Source organism: Petromyzon marinus, chromosome 29 (genome assembly GCF_048934315.1).
Source record: "Petromyzon marinus isolate PM22_M1 ecotype Great Lakes invasive population chromosome 29, UKy_Petmar_22M1.pri1.0, whole genome shotgun sequence".
NCBI classification, from domain to species: Eukaryota; Metazoa; Chordata; class Hyperoartia; order Petromyzontiformes; family Petromyzontidae; genus Petromyzon; species Petromyzon marinus.
This window is the reverse complement of record NC_133695.1, coordinates 6,533,454-6,550,997: the sequence shown is the minus strand read 5'-3', so window position 1 is coordinate 6,550,997 and position 17,544 is coordinate 6,533,454. Positions and strand designations below refer to the sequence as shown.

The window sequence follows — 17,544 nt, the reverse complement described above, 5'->3', positions numbered from 1 at the left end:
CCAAACACGGCACGCAAAAAGTCCCCGGGGCAAGGGAGGAGTTGGTGGATAAGGCGATGGTGGAGGAGGAGGTGGTGGTGATGCAGGATGAGGTGGATAGGTGATGGTGGAGGAGGTGATAATGATGAGGAGGTGATGATGATGGAAGAGGTGATGCTGATGAAGGACGAGGTGAATAGGTGATGGAGGAGCCGACGATGATGATCATGTTGTAGAAGGTGGTTTGGTGACTATGGAAAAGCAGCTGAATGAGGTGGATGGCCATTAAGAGGGGCTGTCACGTGGTACGTACAGGCGCTTTACTGGCGCAGGTGAATGAACGGGGCAGGCAGGCGGGCTGAGTCAACAGGGAGCAGGGCGGGGGGGTGATGGTTGATAGGGGAGGCGAGGAGGAGGGAACGAGCGGATGGTTGGTGGGGAGGGGTGGAACGGAGGAAAGGAAGGGGCACGAGGGGGGCGATTGGGTGCTTAGGTGTGGGAAATGAGGGGGACCGAGGGGAGGGGTAGGGTAGGTGAGACGCGCGCGCCAAATCGCACGTGACTCCCACCTGCGCCCAGGTAACGGCTGTGACGTCACCGCGCCGCATTGCAGATGCCCCGCAGCCAATCGGATGGGGCTAATCGGATGGGGCCCATCTCGGTGGAGGAATATTGAGTTGAGTGAGGTGGCCATCGTGAACCCTTGAGAAACGGCTGCCCTTCACGCAAACACCAGCAGCAGCAGAGGCAGCTGCGAGATCTAGCAGAGGGAAGGAGGCGATGGCATTGGATCGTGATGACCCTGATAAGTTAGTAATCGCTATCATCATCAACCATTGTCCACTACTAGATGAAGACCTCCCAAAAACACCGTCGCTACCTCTCACGATCCTGCGATCAAAATCAGAATATGTATTTACACTGGAGCAATCCGATGAGCTATGAAGCTCTTCTTTTCACAGATGCCCACGTCGGGGCACCATTTTCACGAAAGGACGTCTCCCTCGGACGCGTTCCGTCCCTTGTCCGCCACTCCGTTATTATACTCGACCCCCCCCCCCCACGTCCACCACCCCCCGCGTCCACCCCCCCCCCCGCGTCCGCGTCCACGTCCACCCCCCCTCAACGCACTCCCCCCCCCTCCCTCTCAACCGGCGCCGGCACTTGCCCCGGACCCACTTTCGTTTATTAACACTTTGAATGATGACACATTCCGCCTGCGTGTGTTTATTATGTCAGCTCCACGGGCTCCTCTCTCTGCGTCTCTCGGTGTAATGTAAACGCGTGCGTCTCTGCCTGTGGCTTGGCGCGCTTTCGTCCCAATCGCTGGTTGTTCAATTTTGTTTTCATTAAGACCGCGTCTTTATTTTTTTAGAAGCGGACTTTATTACATTTTGACTTAAAACTTTCGTGACTGCAGGGATTAATATTCTTTGGTTCTTTCGGTAAAGTCAAGTAGATAAAAAAATAAAGTTAATCGAATTTAAACTTTTTGTTTTTATTCTTTTATTTTTTATTCACTTTATTTTTTATCTAGGAAATGTATTACGGCAACTGTCAAGGCCCTATTGAGCTAAGCCGCCCTGTTACACGGACCAATTACACACAGAGATCCATCAGAGATCCATAGAGTTACATAGAGTTACATATAGATCCATAGAGTTACACATGGTTATCGCCGTCGTCATTTTGTGGAATTTCCACCACTGCCTGCCGATGGAGATGATGTTGATGACGGTGGTGGATTTCGGGCGTTTATTTCTAACGCTTTGCAAAATATGACAATCTATTTTATTTTTTATCCTGACTTCCGTGTCCTGACCAGGGTTGAGATGCTTGACGCGCGGGCACGCTTTGTGCCGACTCCTTGAGACGCAATTGGAAAGTTGAGCCACGCGCTAAACTTATCATTATAACTCGATTCATACACACGGTGGGGGGGGGGGGCATTGAGGCGAGAGAGAGAGGCAGAGAACGCGGGGAGATGGAGAGGGGAAGATGGGTAGAGGGGGAAGCTGAGGAGGGGGATCGATAGTCATCCAGTGGTGGAAATTCTACATTCCTATGTGTATGTGGGGGGGGGGTTGCAGTAAATCCGGTGGACAGCCACTGTTGATACATCATAGCGTGTGAGAATACTCTTATACGAGACACTTTGGTGGCTGGTAATGCTGCTGCTACCGCTGCTGCGTTGGCAGTGGTGCACACGGACAAACAGCAACACTCAACACGCCCGTCAATAACACAACTGTGTGTGGCCTTCAAAGGAAAACTATGCAATGGGAGACGTTTCGGGTAAGGGTCCGTCTTCATGTAAAATCAATAGCGAGGTCAGAGAGATACGAGTCGATGTAATGTGAGAGATGTAAGAAGACAGAGGGAGAGCGATAGGGAGAGAGGGTGGGCAGGGATTGAGAGAGAGGCAGGTAGAGAAAGAGAGATGCGAGGAAAGAGACAGCTCGAGTGAGAGAGAGAGGAGAGTGTGAGAGGGATTAGGTGGGGGGTAGCTAAGGTTAGGGAATTAAGAGAGGGGGAGTGGAGAGGTTGAGTGGTGGAGGGAGGTGGGGGGAGGGAAAATTGGGGGAAGGAGAATGGGAGGGAGGAGCAAATTGGGGAGCGAGAGAGGGTAGGGGAATAGAGAGGAGGGGAGCGAGATGGAGTGGGAAAGAGAGAAGGGGGGGGGGGATAGTGGGAGGGTGGGGAGAGGGCGAAGTGAGCGGTGAGCGGGCGGGGGGGGGGTGAGCGGACAGGGGGGGGTGGGCGGGCGGGGGGGGTGAGCGGGCGGGGGGGGGGTGAGCGGGCGGGGGGGGGTGAGCGGGCGGGGGGGGGTGAGCGGGCGGGGGGAGTGGGTGAGCGGGCGGGGGGGGTGGAGGCGTGAGTGCGATGAGAGAGAGTGGGTGGGGGCAGGTAGGTGTAGGAAGGGAGGAGTGAGTGGCTAGGGCGGGGTGAGACAGCGCAGAGTGCGAGGGGGAGAGGAGCGAGCGCCTTCCCTTAAAGACCGCGTCCCGCCGTCTCCGGCCCGTGAACTCTTCCGTGCCGCAGCCGCCCCCCTCGCGAAGACGCCATGGTGAGTGCAATTCATCATTTCGCGCCGCGCTGGAAATTCCACAGTTCGTGTGGCGAGTGCCTGGTAATCGAGATGTACTTGCTTACATACGATTATACATCACACGTGTCATAATGCACGTGTGTGTCTATATATAAACAGAAAAGCTCATCATCGTTCACGAGCCATGGTCAAACCACTGCTGGATGAAGATCACCGCAAGGATGTTGCGGAGTGATGCTCCACATAGCACCTGCATTCGTGTGAACGGATGGAATCAGGGGCGGAGCCAGGATTTTCAGCCCGGGGTGACATTCAACAAATTTTAATTTCAAGAATGATTTAGAGAGTCAGGCTGTTGAACTAGACGCCATCGGTTGGCGACACACTCTGACGATGCAGTTGCACGAAGTCCGCCAGACCGAGTGTCGTACACTTATACGCAGAATGTTTCAGCTTTTCGATTTTTTATTTTTTTTCGGGGGTGACAATTGTCTACCCTGTCAACCCCCCTGGCTCCGCCCCTGGATGGAATCGTTCCATCTCCGCGGCGGACGTCCTCTATGGACTCGTATAAGTGTGAGAGGTACAAATGAAACTTGATTCTAGTTTGTCCGCAAAGTTACCCCTTTTTTTTACTTCCCCCCCCCACCACCTCTCCCCATAAAATGGTACTCATTTTATCGACCTCGGTTGGATGATTAATGATGATGATGGGTTGAGTCGCGTAACCTGACCACAGGACGACTCGTTCTGCTGGCACAAGCTCACACTACAGTATATAACTGTACAAGGATGTGCTACAGTACAGGGGGTCGAGTGGTTAGCGCACTGCGCTAAGAACCTGGCAACCCGAGTTGGATTTCCAGCCACGGCTCTCGTGTTAACTCGCCACCAGCCCTTCAGCCTCGAACCAACACAGCGATCGGGGTGGTGAAGTATGGTCAAACCAAGACCCATGACCGACACAGCGCTGGGTGAGGGGAGGCATTCATCCAGCAGTGGATTGGCAAACGACCGATGATTACCATAACTAACGATAGAATATGCGAGGCATAGATTACTATTTGATAAAACTCGTAAAAACCACGTGGGTTCTTTATACAGAGGAGTATACACGGTGAACCATACATACAGATACCAAAAGAGGTCTAAATTACAGATCAAACCCTATTTAACTTCGTCTCCCATCTTCCTCTCGCTCCCTACATATCTCCCTCCATCAACCACCTCATATCTTCCCGTCTATCTCCCCCTTCCCTCCCCATCTCCACCTTATTTTCCGTGCCTCCTTCCATATCGCCCTCCAAGCCCCTATCCCTGTCGCCTGCGTGTCTCGTCAAGAGTCTTGATGCTATTTCCTAATAATGTTCTAGAAGGGCCAGAGAGCGAGCGAGCGAGCGAGAGTGAGTGAGGTGAGGTGATGTAAATCACCGGGGATGTTTAATTCACAACCTTGCTTCACGCCGTCTCCTCATCCATCTCTGGTCATCCCGCTCTCCGGAGAGAATTGGGCGCAAGCGTTGAGAGAGAGTAAAATGGGTCGCTATAAATCAGTGGGGTGCCTATAAATAGAGTCCCCTCCAGCCCCCCCGTTTCGTTAAGAAAAATCAACTCCTTAGTTAAAAAACCGCCCTACAAGGAACAACCAATTATATATGAAGATAAATCAGGCGACGTTTCGGGCAATGACCCTTATTCATATCACAGATAATTATTGTGGTGTAAACAAATGTGAGTTTTAGTTTTCCTGTAATTTGTGCTTTCTGCACCACTGTTAACGCAGCCATGAAAGTAAAAAAAAACAAATGACGGATCCCCGTCATAGGAACGTGGAATTCCCACCACCGGAGACGAGCGCCACCCCGGCACCTATTGTTGGAGCAGCGCGACTTTATGACGGGTCCCTTGAACGCACAGAAGTGAGAGTTGTGCAAAGACGGCGTGAATGTTGTATTCCTATTTACCTGGCATCACCTGCTCGTGGGTAAATCGCGAATATCAGCAGAGGCCCGCCCCCTGTGTCTCCACGTTTAAAATACATCAATAAACGTTTCGGCCCATTGACCGACTGCAATTCCAGACAAGACCTCCCCCCCCCTACACGTCGCGTCGATCATTGGGGTTGTTTGACCATACTTCACCACTCTGGTCAGTGCGGCTTGGTTGGTAAAGTGGGTAGGGGGAGAGGCGTTATCCGGATACCGGTTCGTATATTCACCGGCCACTGATGTTAGCCGTGGCCGGGAATCGAACTCGGGTCGGTGGATTTGCTGTGTACCGCAGCGCCGCGCTAATGGAATCGAAATGGTCATCTAAGAAACGCAAAATCCTGCTCATGGTATCTCTAATGCATAGTGCTGTTCTGGTCACACTGTTCATTAAATTCATTTCGTGGGTGGGGTGGGATGGATCGGTGGATGAGGTGGGGTGAGGTGGGGTAGGTGGAGTGGGCTGGGTGGGTGGATGAGTAGATGAGGTGGGTGGGTGGATGAGGTTGGGTGGAAGGGGTGGGTGAGGTGAGGTGGGAGGGTGAGGTGAGGTGGGTTCATGAGGTGGGTGGGTGGATGAGGTGTGGTGGGTGGACACAGATTGCTACCTGCATAGGGCAGTGACGCGGCTTTGCGGCAGCGCGTTGGCCACTTGTCGCAGAGGTTCGCAGTTCGATGCCAGCGGCCGCCCTGATTAATACTGCCAGTATGTGAACCGTAATACTACGCGGCGTCTGCTTCATTCAATGGACTCCAAAGCTCTCCTGTGTGCGGGCCTCAGGGGTCCAAAATTGCCGCATTATGAAGGTTTACCCGCAAATTTCTCAATTGGGATAGTGCATAGCAATCGTCCCAGCAGACTAAAGACCCAAGTCAATCTTGCGAATGAGGCTCATCCTGGTCTCTCAAGTTCTCGCGGAGTTACACAGAATAGACGAAATTAACGCTCAACCGCGGCAGATGGTGTGGGATCGGAGGTAGGGATGGAGAGATGATATAGTAGGGGGGTAGGGATGGAGATAGTGGGGGTGGAGGATTGAGAGAGCGGAGATGGTGGGAGTGGAGGTCGGGATGGAGATTGTGGGAGTGGAGGTAGGGATGGAGATAGCTGGGGGGGGGGGGCGATGGAGAGAGCGGAGATAATGGGGGGAGGGAGTAGGGATAGAGATCGTGGGAGATGGGGGTGGGGATGGTGGGGGGAGGGGATGTCTGTACACAATGTGCTAAGGTGATTAGCCGCAGAGAGTTGTCGAGATCCAGGAATTGGGGGCAACGTGAGGGTGGGGGGCTCGGGCGTGGGAGGGGTGGGATTAGGGGGCCTACGTAGTGGTGATGAGAAGGGTGGCGAGGGAAATGCATCGGTCGAGATGTGGAGCAGGAATATTTACCAGCGGTGGCACCCGTTTCACAGTGACCACTCGGGTCTAGGAAGCTTCCAAACCACCCACCGCCCCCACCAGTCTATATTCGTAACTGTGTTGGTAAACTGCTCGGGGCTGAATCGCCATCTCTCGGGATTAAATTAAATTAGAACTGCCTCGTCGCCATTTATGTAGAGAGGGGGGGGGGGGTGGGGGAGTCTACAGTAATTGTCGTATATAAATAATCGATCCCGTCCTAGGAATGTGGAATTTCAACCACTGGCTCGGGGCTACAAAGGGGAGATGAGCAGCAATGAATGCCTCAATGCTCATTTAAGCAGGAAGTTACTTCGTATGCATGCCCGTTGAACTGTTTTCGCACCGTACGTAGCCAACCGTGTACCTCGTATTTGTTCACTCTGTCTATGCTGGTATTTTCAACCCAGAGGATGAACACGAAATTCAACACTCTTCTGAAATTCGTGGTCCACCACGCAAGTGTCTGTGTTGTTGGCCTGACTGGTTTTGCATCACATAATTTTTTCTTAGGTTTGTTGAATTCTCGTCTCTCATCTTCTTGTTGTATCTACCTCCGTGCAAGTTTAACGCTCTCTCTGTGCTGCGTTGATGTCACCCTATATGCTCCCTCGCTATTTGTTTTTTTTACACCTGATGAAGATCGCTTGTGTTGCGGTCGAAACGTCGTGATTGATTTATTTCAATATAATTCTGTGGTATTTCTACATACGTGACTTTACCGAAAAAAAAAACAATGAGTAATTTGTGCAGTCGCGAAAGCTTTAATTCTTTAATATCTGAACGAGTTGTTGCGCAATAAGGGCACGAGTCACGGCACATTCAACATCGCCACGATAGCCTCGTTGACGACGTCGCTACGGTGGCGAGATGTTAACTATATCGCCTGTGTGTGCTGGACGTCGTAGGTTCGATCCCGACCCTGGCGCCTGCCTGCTGTATATTTGGAGTGTGCGTGTCTGTGTCTCTCTCTCTTTCTCTCTCCCCGTGGTCGCGTGGATTTTTTTTTATTTCCGTGTCCTCCGGGTTTTGCCCTCCACATTTAAAATCAACATCACGCGTTTAGAGTATTTGGCTGCTGCTATCAATTTCCACGTTGAGCTATCATTTGTAATGGCCAGGTCGCTCCTAGAGCGTTTATGAAATGGTTAGTAAAACTTGATAACTCATTAAACCGTTGGTAACTTTTTGTGTGATTGTAACATGTTGCCATCGTGAAATATAACTGCTTTGAAATTGGGTCCATCTTTTTGAAACGCCCTGTATTATAGATAAGTGGGGCCTTACCTGGTAAAATACAAACAAATGTTTGGTTTTAGTCGTCACGCGGTCATGAAACGCGTTGCCACAAGCCTCTCGTCTCTCTACCGTGAGCGGCAACCGGTTGCAGAGACGTCCCCGCGAGTAAAGTGAAATCGGTTGCGCGCAACCGATCGCCCAGGCGTGGTCCCGGCTTGCGACTCCCTCCCCGGGTACCAGCCGAGGCCGGTCTGCTACTGCGGACGAAGGGGAGGAGGTGTGGGGGTGGTGGGGGGTGGTGGTGGGTGAGTAAGTGTAGCCTCGTCTGTATGGGGTAGAGGCTGGGGAATAAGGGGATGGGGGCGGGGGAATAAGGGGGGGGGGGGTGTACAGCTTCCAGCTGTGATCAGGGTCAGGTCGACCGCGCGATGTTTCCAGCTCGGTCTTCACCACTGGTCTTGGTGGCCGTGAGCCGGAATTGAACTCGGGTCGCACCCCCCCCCAACTCCCTCGACGTTTGTTTTTGACAAAAAAGGCAACGTTGCAGCGTTCCTCCGACATTATATGCAGCGTGGCGAGTGCCACGCTGCATATCGTGGGGCAGGATGGGGTGAGCGGCGGGAAAGCTTTGCGGTGGAGAGTTGTTGACGAAGGTGGTCTTCGAATTTTAAAAATGTTAAGTAAAAAAAAGATCATCTTGGAGAGGCTCACCGACTCATTTTCAGGAGGGTGCTGCTCCAGTGAGACGTTTTCTCCAAATATCTAGACCGTGTTTGTTTAATCTTCTCAAGCCTCCCGTAAACCACGTGACTTGGGTGTGTGCCCCCACCCCTACTCTGAATCCCTCCCCTCTCCCCGCCCACTGAGAAAACACACTCTGCAGCATCAACAGTGTCGAGGCCATGATGCGCCTCTCCTCATGAGCCCTCTTGCTCCCGTTCCTCTCCGTCCCTTCTCCATCCCCTTCCTCTGATTCCCCCAGGAATCTGTCTCCTTGTCTCTTCTCTCCCGTTTCGCGCTCTCTTTCCCCATCATCACGTGGCATCCGTGGCTCTACTCCTGTCCCTTTACCACGTGGTGGTGCAGCCGTTACCAACTGCCGCCACGGGTACAAAGTTGCTCGCTCGTTCCCTTTTTTGTTTAAATAAAAAGGAGGGTTGGACTTGCACCTCCGGTTTAGCACGGCTGGCTACGTACGGTGTGAAAGAAGTTCAACGTACATATGTGTGGGAGGAAACCGGAGAAAACCCACCTCGTACGCAGGGCGCATAACATCCGGCGTGTACATTATTTATCACGTGCGAAAGATACAGCACGACCAAGGTCTTGTTAATCAATTTCGCACCAAAAAAAAAAGTCGTTCGCAAGTGATATCTGAACCTGTTACAGGGCCTTCCCCCCCCCCCCCCCAGGTCCACTCACCCCCAAATGATCAACCAGTTGCTTGTCGCTAAACTTCAGCACTTCAGAGACAAAGGCGGCCGCGCGTGGCGCTTCCGACCACACCCCATCAACCCCCTTGGGTGTGCCGTGCCGGCCTTCATAGGTGCTCGCTAACAGCACTTGCCCCAACAGTCTCTTAAGGCTACACGGGGGATCTTTTGTCTGTGCGCACATTGTCTGTCGAATGTTGTACACACCTGGTGTGTGTGTGTGTGCTTGCGCGCGTGTTGACGTATGTCAACATGTCGGCATGAACACAGGGGAGACAAAGGCGACCGGCCCTGCCGGACGTGCGAGTGGAACATTTACCTGGACACACCCCACCCCCTACCCGCCCCCCCCCCCTCGGCCCCCCCCTCGGCCCCCATCCGCCCGTGACGTCCTAATGGAACCGGCGCGCACCGGGTCCACTGATCATGGGGGTTGCCTCGAAGGCTGCAGTACAGCAAATAGGTTGTTGACCGAGCCCCCTTGACCCCTTTTGTTCTCCCCAGTGGTGCCATTGTGTACACACCGCCCAGCTGGTATTCGTTTTGAGGCTGAGTCGACCTAGGGGAGGGAGGCGGGGGTGCAGGCCACGTGTACACAGAAAGTCCACTTCCAATGAGGTTTTGAGTCATTGATTACATCTAGTACTGTTTGTATTTGATAATAGCAATAATAATTAATGATAATTATTCGCATTATTTTGTAATAAATAATCTACCGCCGCGTGGTGAAGTATCGTCAGAAAACAACCCAGGGCCCTCATCCAGCAGTGGATCGTTACTTTATCACACCACGTTAGCCGACCAGGTGGGTGGTCAGTGGTAGAGCGAGCGGCTGGCAATCGACAGCCCATCATCCCTAATTGGGGGAAGGGGGGCGATAAAATTGGGTACCACTTTGGGGGATTAAGTCATCACCGTTCGCCCTCTGGATAGACTCGCCCCCGACACAGCAATGCGGAATTTCCACCACTACCTTTGTGTGCCTTTAAACATGAGACGATCTGATGCGATCAGGCAACCTCTCGCTATTCCATTTTTTTACCAAAATAAAAAAAAAAACCTTGGCAAAGTGGATTCTATGTGTACCCAGGCTGACGCCTCCCTCTAGGTAGACTCGGCCTGAAATGAGCATCAGGTAAAATTGAAGATGTGAAACTGGAGCATCTCCCCCCCCCCCCCCCCCCCACTACTCGCTCCACTGAGACGGAGCTATTGGCGCTGGGTTTGTCCGGTCTGGTGGGTTCTGGCGACAGAGCGGTGCGAGTTAGTTTTCAGAGGGGGGGGGGGGGGTGACTTCGCAATGCCCCGGTTCATGATGGCCACGTCAGGCTGTTGGAAACGCAGTAAGCCGGCGCTGCTCGGACGCAGGCTTTCAAACCCTCGGTTGAAATCCCTGGATCGGCGGGTTCGGTAATGGTTTTGTCGGCAGTATCGGGGAGGGGGGGGGGGGTCATAATAGCCATGTTTGGAGATGGGAACATCGCATCAGAACCTGCTGAGAACCTGGGTTATAGCTCTGGCGCTGGTTGTGAGGGTGTTCCATAATGCCCATATCGTAGGCATACATTAAGCAGAGACTGCTCAGACACCCTAAGTTTGAGTCCTGTCTTGCGGTGTTCATAATGGCCATGTTGGAACAATACAGTGAGCCGACACAGCTGAGATCCTGGGTTTGAATCTGGTTTTCAGTCGCCCCGCGATGTCAACCAAGATTTAAACCGGATTCTCAAGGTGTAGTGAGGTTTGTGGGCTCAGACCAGTCACCATTAATGGCACACAAAAAAACCCAATCGCAATACTTGAGCCTTGTTGGGTTTTTAAGAACTCTGAACATTTTAAGTAATTGAATGGACACGTGACGAACACTCTTAGCAGGGGGGTGGTGGGGGGGGGGGGGTATATTTAAGGTGTGCTCATCGTATTGGCATTGAGTTGTTTTGAAGTTCATTCAAAAGTAGTTCTGTAAAGTTGTCTTCCACCTCTGTTTTTTGATATTCCAACGAGAGTCCGTGGCGCCTGGTGGGGTGTTCTCTCTACCACAGGGGTCGGCAACCTGCGGCTGCGGAGTCTCATGCGGCTCTTTCAAGGACTCCTTCGTGACATTTATTTCAGAACCACCGTTATCGTGTTCACCACGGAGTGCATTGTGGCTCTTGAAATGTTGATATTTTATTTTTTTACCAACTAAAAAAAATGGCTGGATCTAAAAAGGACAATTTCTTGACATCATTATGCGTTGGCCACACCACTCCAGCGTGTGTGTGCGTGCGTGTGTGCCATTCCATCTCGGCCTTAATAGGTGCTCGCTAACAGCTGTATATTTCACAAATGGCGGCGGACTAAAACGTCTGGCACGAAATGCAATGGGATGGCAATGAGACGGTACAAACGTGGGAGCAGGGGGGGGGGGGTGGCGGCGGGGGTGATTTGATTACGGAGTTGAATCGTAGACGTAGCCATAGGTGCATGGGGGCTTACATGGCTTATCTCTCCGTGTGCTTTTTTGCAGGCCGACCAGCTCACGGAAGAACAAATTGCCGGTGAGCGAGTCTCTCGTCATGGGCCCCGACGCTGTCTCGCGCCACCGCATCACCACGCCTGGCTCGGGGGGGGGGGAGGGTCACACTCGCATATAGGGGCTGGTCTCGGGGTCTCAGGGCTTATGGGGTTAGGAGGGAAGTCGGGACGCCACTTCCCCACACCCCCACCTGTAGACCCAAGCCCGGTACAGATTTCCTATCTGACCGACGAGGTCTGTTATCGGCGCTGTGGTGGACGTTCAACGCAGCGATACCGGTACGAGATCTCGGAGCAAATCAACTCCCGCTGCCACCTAAACACAGACGGCAGCTTCATGAGCTGTGTCTCTGGGTTGACCCCGGATAGGGGCCAGAACCCCCCCCCCCCCCGGGCGTGGGGGGCAGTGGCACGGTTGGGCTTAGGCCTGGGGGGGGGGTTAAGGGCTGGCGGGGGGGGGGGTTAAGGGCTGGCTTGCTGCCGAGTGCGCAGGCTAGGGAGGGGGAGGGCCTGAAATAAAAACGCACGCCAGTGCAAAATTCCGCGTGGCACAAGGCCCCCTGGAGGGGTGGAGGATTCCCCTCTTGAGTTGTCGACGTGAGCAGTGCAGGTGAAGTGGAAACTTGTTGGGGGCGGGGATGGGGGGGGGGAGATCGGACACTCACCCCCCCAACACCCCCCCCACCATCCGATAGATCCCCTGTTGCGTCGATGCACCTCCCTCTCCCCCTCGTCTTCCTCCCTTCCTCCAGCTGCACCTCCCTACCTGCCCCCCCCCCCCCTTCTCAGTCCTCTATCCCTGCTCCCACTTCTTCTTCTTACTTCCTCCCCCTTCTTGTCGCCCCCAGATTTTCTATTCTGTTGGTTTTGCCCCAATTTTCTAGTTTGCTTCGACGTTGTACTTTGCCTTTTTTTGTTGTTGCATTATTGCTTTTCGCCGTTTGTTGGCCACCCGTTCTCTCTCTCTCTCTCTCCATCTCTCTCGAGTTCTCGCCTGGTTTAAGCGAGACAAATGCAACCCTCGACTCGCCCCCCCAACCCCACCCCCCCCCCCCACCTCCTTGGACTGCCGCGCAGAGTTCAAGGAGGCGTTCTCGCTCTTTGACAAGGATGGAGACGGCACCATCACCACCAAGGAGCTGGGCACCGTCATGAGGTCCCTGGGCCAGAACCCCACGGAGGCCGAGCTGCAGGATATGATCAACGAGGTGGACGCCGACGGTAAGACGGCTTCCTCCCCTCCCGCCCGTGCTCTGCCCGCTGCTGGATGCCGAGCCGTGGTTTTGCCCGCCTGTGGGGAGCCGTGTTGTTGCCGCATGCGGTCCGCATTTTTTTGCTGTTCTCTGTAAGTGAGGGCTCGAACCGCCGGCCATAACCCCCCCCCCCAGCCCCCTCCCCCCCCTATTGACGAGTCCTACCCGGAAAAGTGCCTCGCGTTCGTGAGCGTTCGTTGCCGCGAAGTCTTTACAACTCTGGCGTGTGTCCGCTAATTAGTCCGCGTCTTTCCACTTTTCACGCTGTCGGTGTAATTTCCAAGAAGGCGTGGTGCCGTGCTTCTCTGCGCACCTTTTTCGGCTATTGTTCCATTTTGTGTCGGCTATTGTTCCATTTTCTCTGTCAACATTCGTGTGCCAGATTCATCGGTGGGACCCCAGAAATTGTGCACCGATTGAAAGCTTTCTTGTTTGGGCACACGATGGCTACGTCGATTTCTCGCTGTGAAGTCCATGTCACGAAAAGTAATTCCAACCTCGCTGTAAACTCGCTTCGCTTCTCCGTCCACTCAGGCAACGGAACGATCGACTTCCCAGAGTTCCTCACCATGATGGCGCGCAAGATGAAGGACACGGACAGCGAGGAGGAGATCCGAGAGGCCTTCCGCGTCTTCGACAAGGTGAACGAGCACGTGCACCTCCTTGCCATCATCGTCGTCTCTCAGCCTCGTCTTTTATGCCCATCTCCCACAATCCGTCATCATCTCATAATAGTCATTGTCTCATCAAAATTCCTCATTATTGTCATTGTCATCGTCGTGTGTGTACTTTGAACTGCTTTCGCGCCACTCGTAGCCAACCGTGCTAATCGGAGGTCGTCTCTTATCTCCCATAATCATCATTTTCCATCTCCCTTGATCGTCTCTCAAATGTCACCACCCATGTTGAGGACACAGTCTACCAGTCTATTTCGGCTGAGCCACACTGTTCAACCACTGCACTGCAGGTCTCGCCCGCTCGCTCGCCCGCCCGCTCGCCCGCCCGCTCGCCCGCCCGCTCACCCGCCCGCTCACCCACCCGCTCACCCACCAGCTCACCCTTCCGCTCACCCACCCGCTCACCACGCTGCAGGTCGCCTCGCTTCTCTCTCTCTGCTTCTTCCCTTGCACTGCCGGTCCACTCTAAGGAAGGTGGTGCTGTTTTTAAAATCATTCTAAAGATGTGTTTCATAGTCTCCTTGCATATATTTTGAACTCGTGTGCATACTTATTGTTGCGTGTAACTTTTATTGGTGCAATATTACATTCACTTTGTGAAAGCGCCCTGTGTCAATTTTATTGTGAAGGGGGTGCGATGTTAAATAAAGTTTCATTGATTTTATAGTTGTTGGTGATGGTCGTGGTTGTGTGGTGGTAGTGTAGAGGTGGTTGGCGTGTTGCGCTACGAACCCGGCAAACCAGGGTTCAATTCCCGCTCGGGGCCAACACCAGGTGACGATTATCTGAACTTGTCCTGGGCCTGCCCTAGGTAGACTCGGCCTCGACTGAGTACCTGGCGCCGTGTGTAAACATCGCCACTAGGGAGACAAAGGCGGCCGGGCGTGGTGCTGGCCACCCACCCCTTCGTGTGCCACAGGTGCTGGCCTTCATAGGTGCTAACAGCACTTGCCCCAACAGCCTGCTCAAGGGAGGGGTCTCTGTCTTTGCTGTGGTGGTCAGGACGGGAACGGCTACATCAGTGCGGCGGAGCTGCGTCACGTGATGACCAACCTCGGGGAGAAGCTCACCGACGAGGAGGTGGACGAGATGATCCGAGAGGCCGACATTGACGGGGATGGCCAGGTCAACTACGAGGGTGAGCGGGGGTCAAGAATGAGGGGTGAATGTGGTCAACTACAAGGGTGAATGGGGTCACGGTCAGCTACGGGGGTGAGCGGGGTCATGGGGGTCAAACAAAAGGGTCAACTGCGAGAGTGACCGTGGTCACGGGGTGAGCTATGAGTGTGAGCATTAAACATTGGCAATGGGGAGACAAAGGCGGCCGTGTGTGGATGTGGTCCCATCACCCCCCTCGTGTGCCATCCCCGCCTTTTATTAGGTGCTCTCTAACAGCACTTGCCTCCCAGCAGCCCGCGTCGCTGTTCTGCGTACGATCGCAACACGTGCGTGTGTCTGTGTGCGGTGCGTGTGTCGTGTTTCCGGTGTTTGCGTGTCCATTCTAGAGTTCATCACGATGATGATGACCAAGTGAGCAGCGTCGAGTCCAACCGCCCTGCGTCAACGGCACCGCAACAGCCACCACCCGCACCTCGCTATCCACCGTACCACCTACAACACCACACCGCACTATCGACCACGACCACATACCACACACACGCATACCACATCGCCTACCCGACATGCACCGCATCAACGCGCACGGCTGTTTATCTACGTGCAAAGCTACACACTTCCTAGCACATGCCTAATAATAAATACATCGATGCACACGCATTGACAACAGCGGTTTCACGCACGCGCGCACACGCGCACGCGCGCGCGAATGTTACTGAGCAATAACAACCCTAATCCTAGAGGTGCCCGGTGTGGCACAGGGTTGTGTGTAAAGTGGGGGTGGGTGGGGGGGTCGGGGGGGGGGGCGACTGTCGGGTGGGAGGGTGCCGAGGTGTTTAATGGCCGTGTCAGAGATGCCGCGCCGACAGCGCTGAGAACCTGAGTTCGGATCCGGGTTTCCGTCGCGCAGCGGCCGCGATGCCGACGCGATCCCTCCGCCGACCGCACGCACACAAATAAATAACAACAACAACAACAACAAAAACGGTGACAATTTTAATTCGGGGTCTCACCGAAATGTGGCTAAATTCCAGCTCCCCGAAACGAAAATAAAATATCGGTTTGACTTTGCCATGCGGCTTAACGCTCACGCGTGTGCAAGGTGCCCCCCGCGCTCCGCCCCCCCCCCCCAGGGCGTGCTGATTTAGAGGCCTCCTCTTGAATTGTTGTCTGTGACATCGTGGCCTTCCGCTGGCACGCGGTGGGCGCCGGACGCGACGCCGCCCCCGCGAGATTTCCCAATGGATGCGTCGTCTCGCGACGCCACGCCGACGGCGCAATTTTATTTTTAATATAACCAAACAGCCTCGTCCCCCCCCCCCGCCCCCCGCCCCCCCAAACAACCAACTCCACCACTTCTCTCCCCCCCCCGCCCCCCGCCCCCCGCCCCTCCCCATGCTAAGTTTTGAAAGTTGGAGGCTCTGCACTAATCGCGCACAAGAAGCCTCGATGATTGAGCACGGTCGCAGAACTCGCCTGCACGCGCTCACCTGTGCACTCGCCTGAAACCCAACACACCTCAGCTCTTGAGGGTCGGTAGGGATACAAGTTTGAGTTTGTGTGGTTTTTTAAGTGCCCCGCCCCCCCCCCCCCCTTTGCAGGGTCAAGGGTAGGCTCCGGGTTAGGGTCCGGGTTAGGGTCGGGGCTAGTGGGGGGAGGGGGGGGGTTCAGTTGTCGTTTGTGTGTAGCACTCGGAGGCGCGCGGCCTGGTGGTGATGATGTTAGGCGGTGTTTAATTAACCGTGTGCTGCCACGTGCGTCTAATTGTCTTATCATAGATTCCGTACTGCAAGTCGACCAGGCAGCAGCGATTCGCAGACTCCTCCTGGTTGTTGTTGTTTTTGTTCGCGACCCCACCGCAGGTACAGCCTTGAGAGCCGCCTGGTTACCCAATCTCCTACGGAACCGATGTTTGCTGCTGCTGCTGCTGCATTTCTTTGGTGTGTTAAACATTCATGGGCATTGGGGACACAAAGACGGCCGGGCGTGGTGTTGTTGGCCAACCGGCCTTAATGGGCGTCTCGCTAACAGCATTTGCTGTTATACGGGTGACCTTTGTCTGTAATGCGGGCGTGTGTGTGTGGCGTGACGCAAGCGAACGCCGATTGTTACAAAGCCGTCGCGCGTTGCATGCGCTGCTGTTGAGCAATCATCGGGCGCGCGTAGCGACAACGAGATCTGTATTGGAACAAGACGACGATTGGAGGGGGGGAGGGGGGCGTGGTGGGGTCGCGCAGGACTGAAGGCTGGAAACCCCGGTGTAAATTTTCTGTGCTTTTCCCTAATAGTTATTTTATTTTGTACGTCCTACGGTGACAACAGCAATACGGCAATAGTGGTGATGATGATATCTTGCATAACGCTACGAGATAAGTGCCCTATACAACCGGTCGCGTTTCTGGTTTGCTATTCGACTCGTCAAGACCATGTGCCTCCCCTATAGAGAGACCCCCCCCCCCCCACTTAATTGCAGTATATGTATAGACTGTATCTGTGCAATACAGTACTTCACCACGAAGCCGGCATGAATCCCCGGGAGACCGTCTGCTCTGTGACCTGGGTGGACTGAAAGTTACGCGTGAACGTTTGATGACGTTTGCCCCCGCCTTAATGGTGGAGAGTGAGAGAGTTAACATTGAGCGGGGGGCGAGGGGGGGCAGTGTGGAGAGGGGGGGCGAGGGGGGGCAATGTGGAGGGGGGGCGAGGGGGGGGCAGTGTGGAGGGGGGGCGAAGGGGGGCAGTATTGGGTGGGGGGCAGTGTGGAGAGGGGGGGCGAGGGGGGGCAGTGTGGAGAGGGGGGGCGAGGGGGGCAATGTGGAGAGGGGGGGCGAGGGGGGGCAATGTGGAGAGGGGGGGCGAGGGGGGGCAATGTGGAGGGGGGGGGCGAGGGGGGGCA

At 54.3% G+C, this 17,544-nt stretch overlaps 1 protein-coding gene across 1 annotated transcript; it reads left to right on the top strand.

Annotated features, from left to right (window-relative positions):
* The first annotated feature begins 2,915 nt into the window (after positions 1-2,915).
* Positions 2,916-17,177, top strand: LOC116947290 (calmodulin-alpha). The gene is made up of 6 exons (XM_032962844.2): positions 2,916-3,046; positions 11,595-11,625; positions 12,680-12,823; positions 13,390-13,496; positions 14,535-14,670; positions 15,038-17,177. Exons 1-6 carry the CDS (start codon positions 3,044-3,046, stop codon positions 15,064-15,066), a joined length of 450 nt encoding a protein of 149 aa, XP_032818735.1. The 5' UTR covers positions 2,916-3,043; the 3' UTR covers positions 15,067-17,177.
* Positions 17,178-17,544: the final 367 nt, after the last annotated feature.

Bases quoted from the DNA above. Each gene is read 5' to 3' on its own strand.
- LOC116947290 (XM_032962844.2), top strand. The intron at 12,824-13,389 runs GTAAGACGGCTT...CCGTCCACTCAG, and splicing joins CAACGAGGTGGACGCCGACG to GCAACGGAACGATCGACTTC. The intron at 14,671-15,037 runs GTGAGCGGGGGT...TGTCCATTCTAG, and splicing joins TGGCCAGGTCAACTACGAGG to AGTTCATCACGATGATGATG.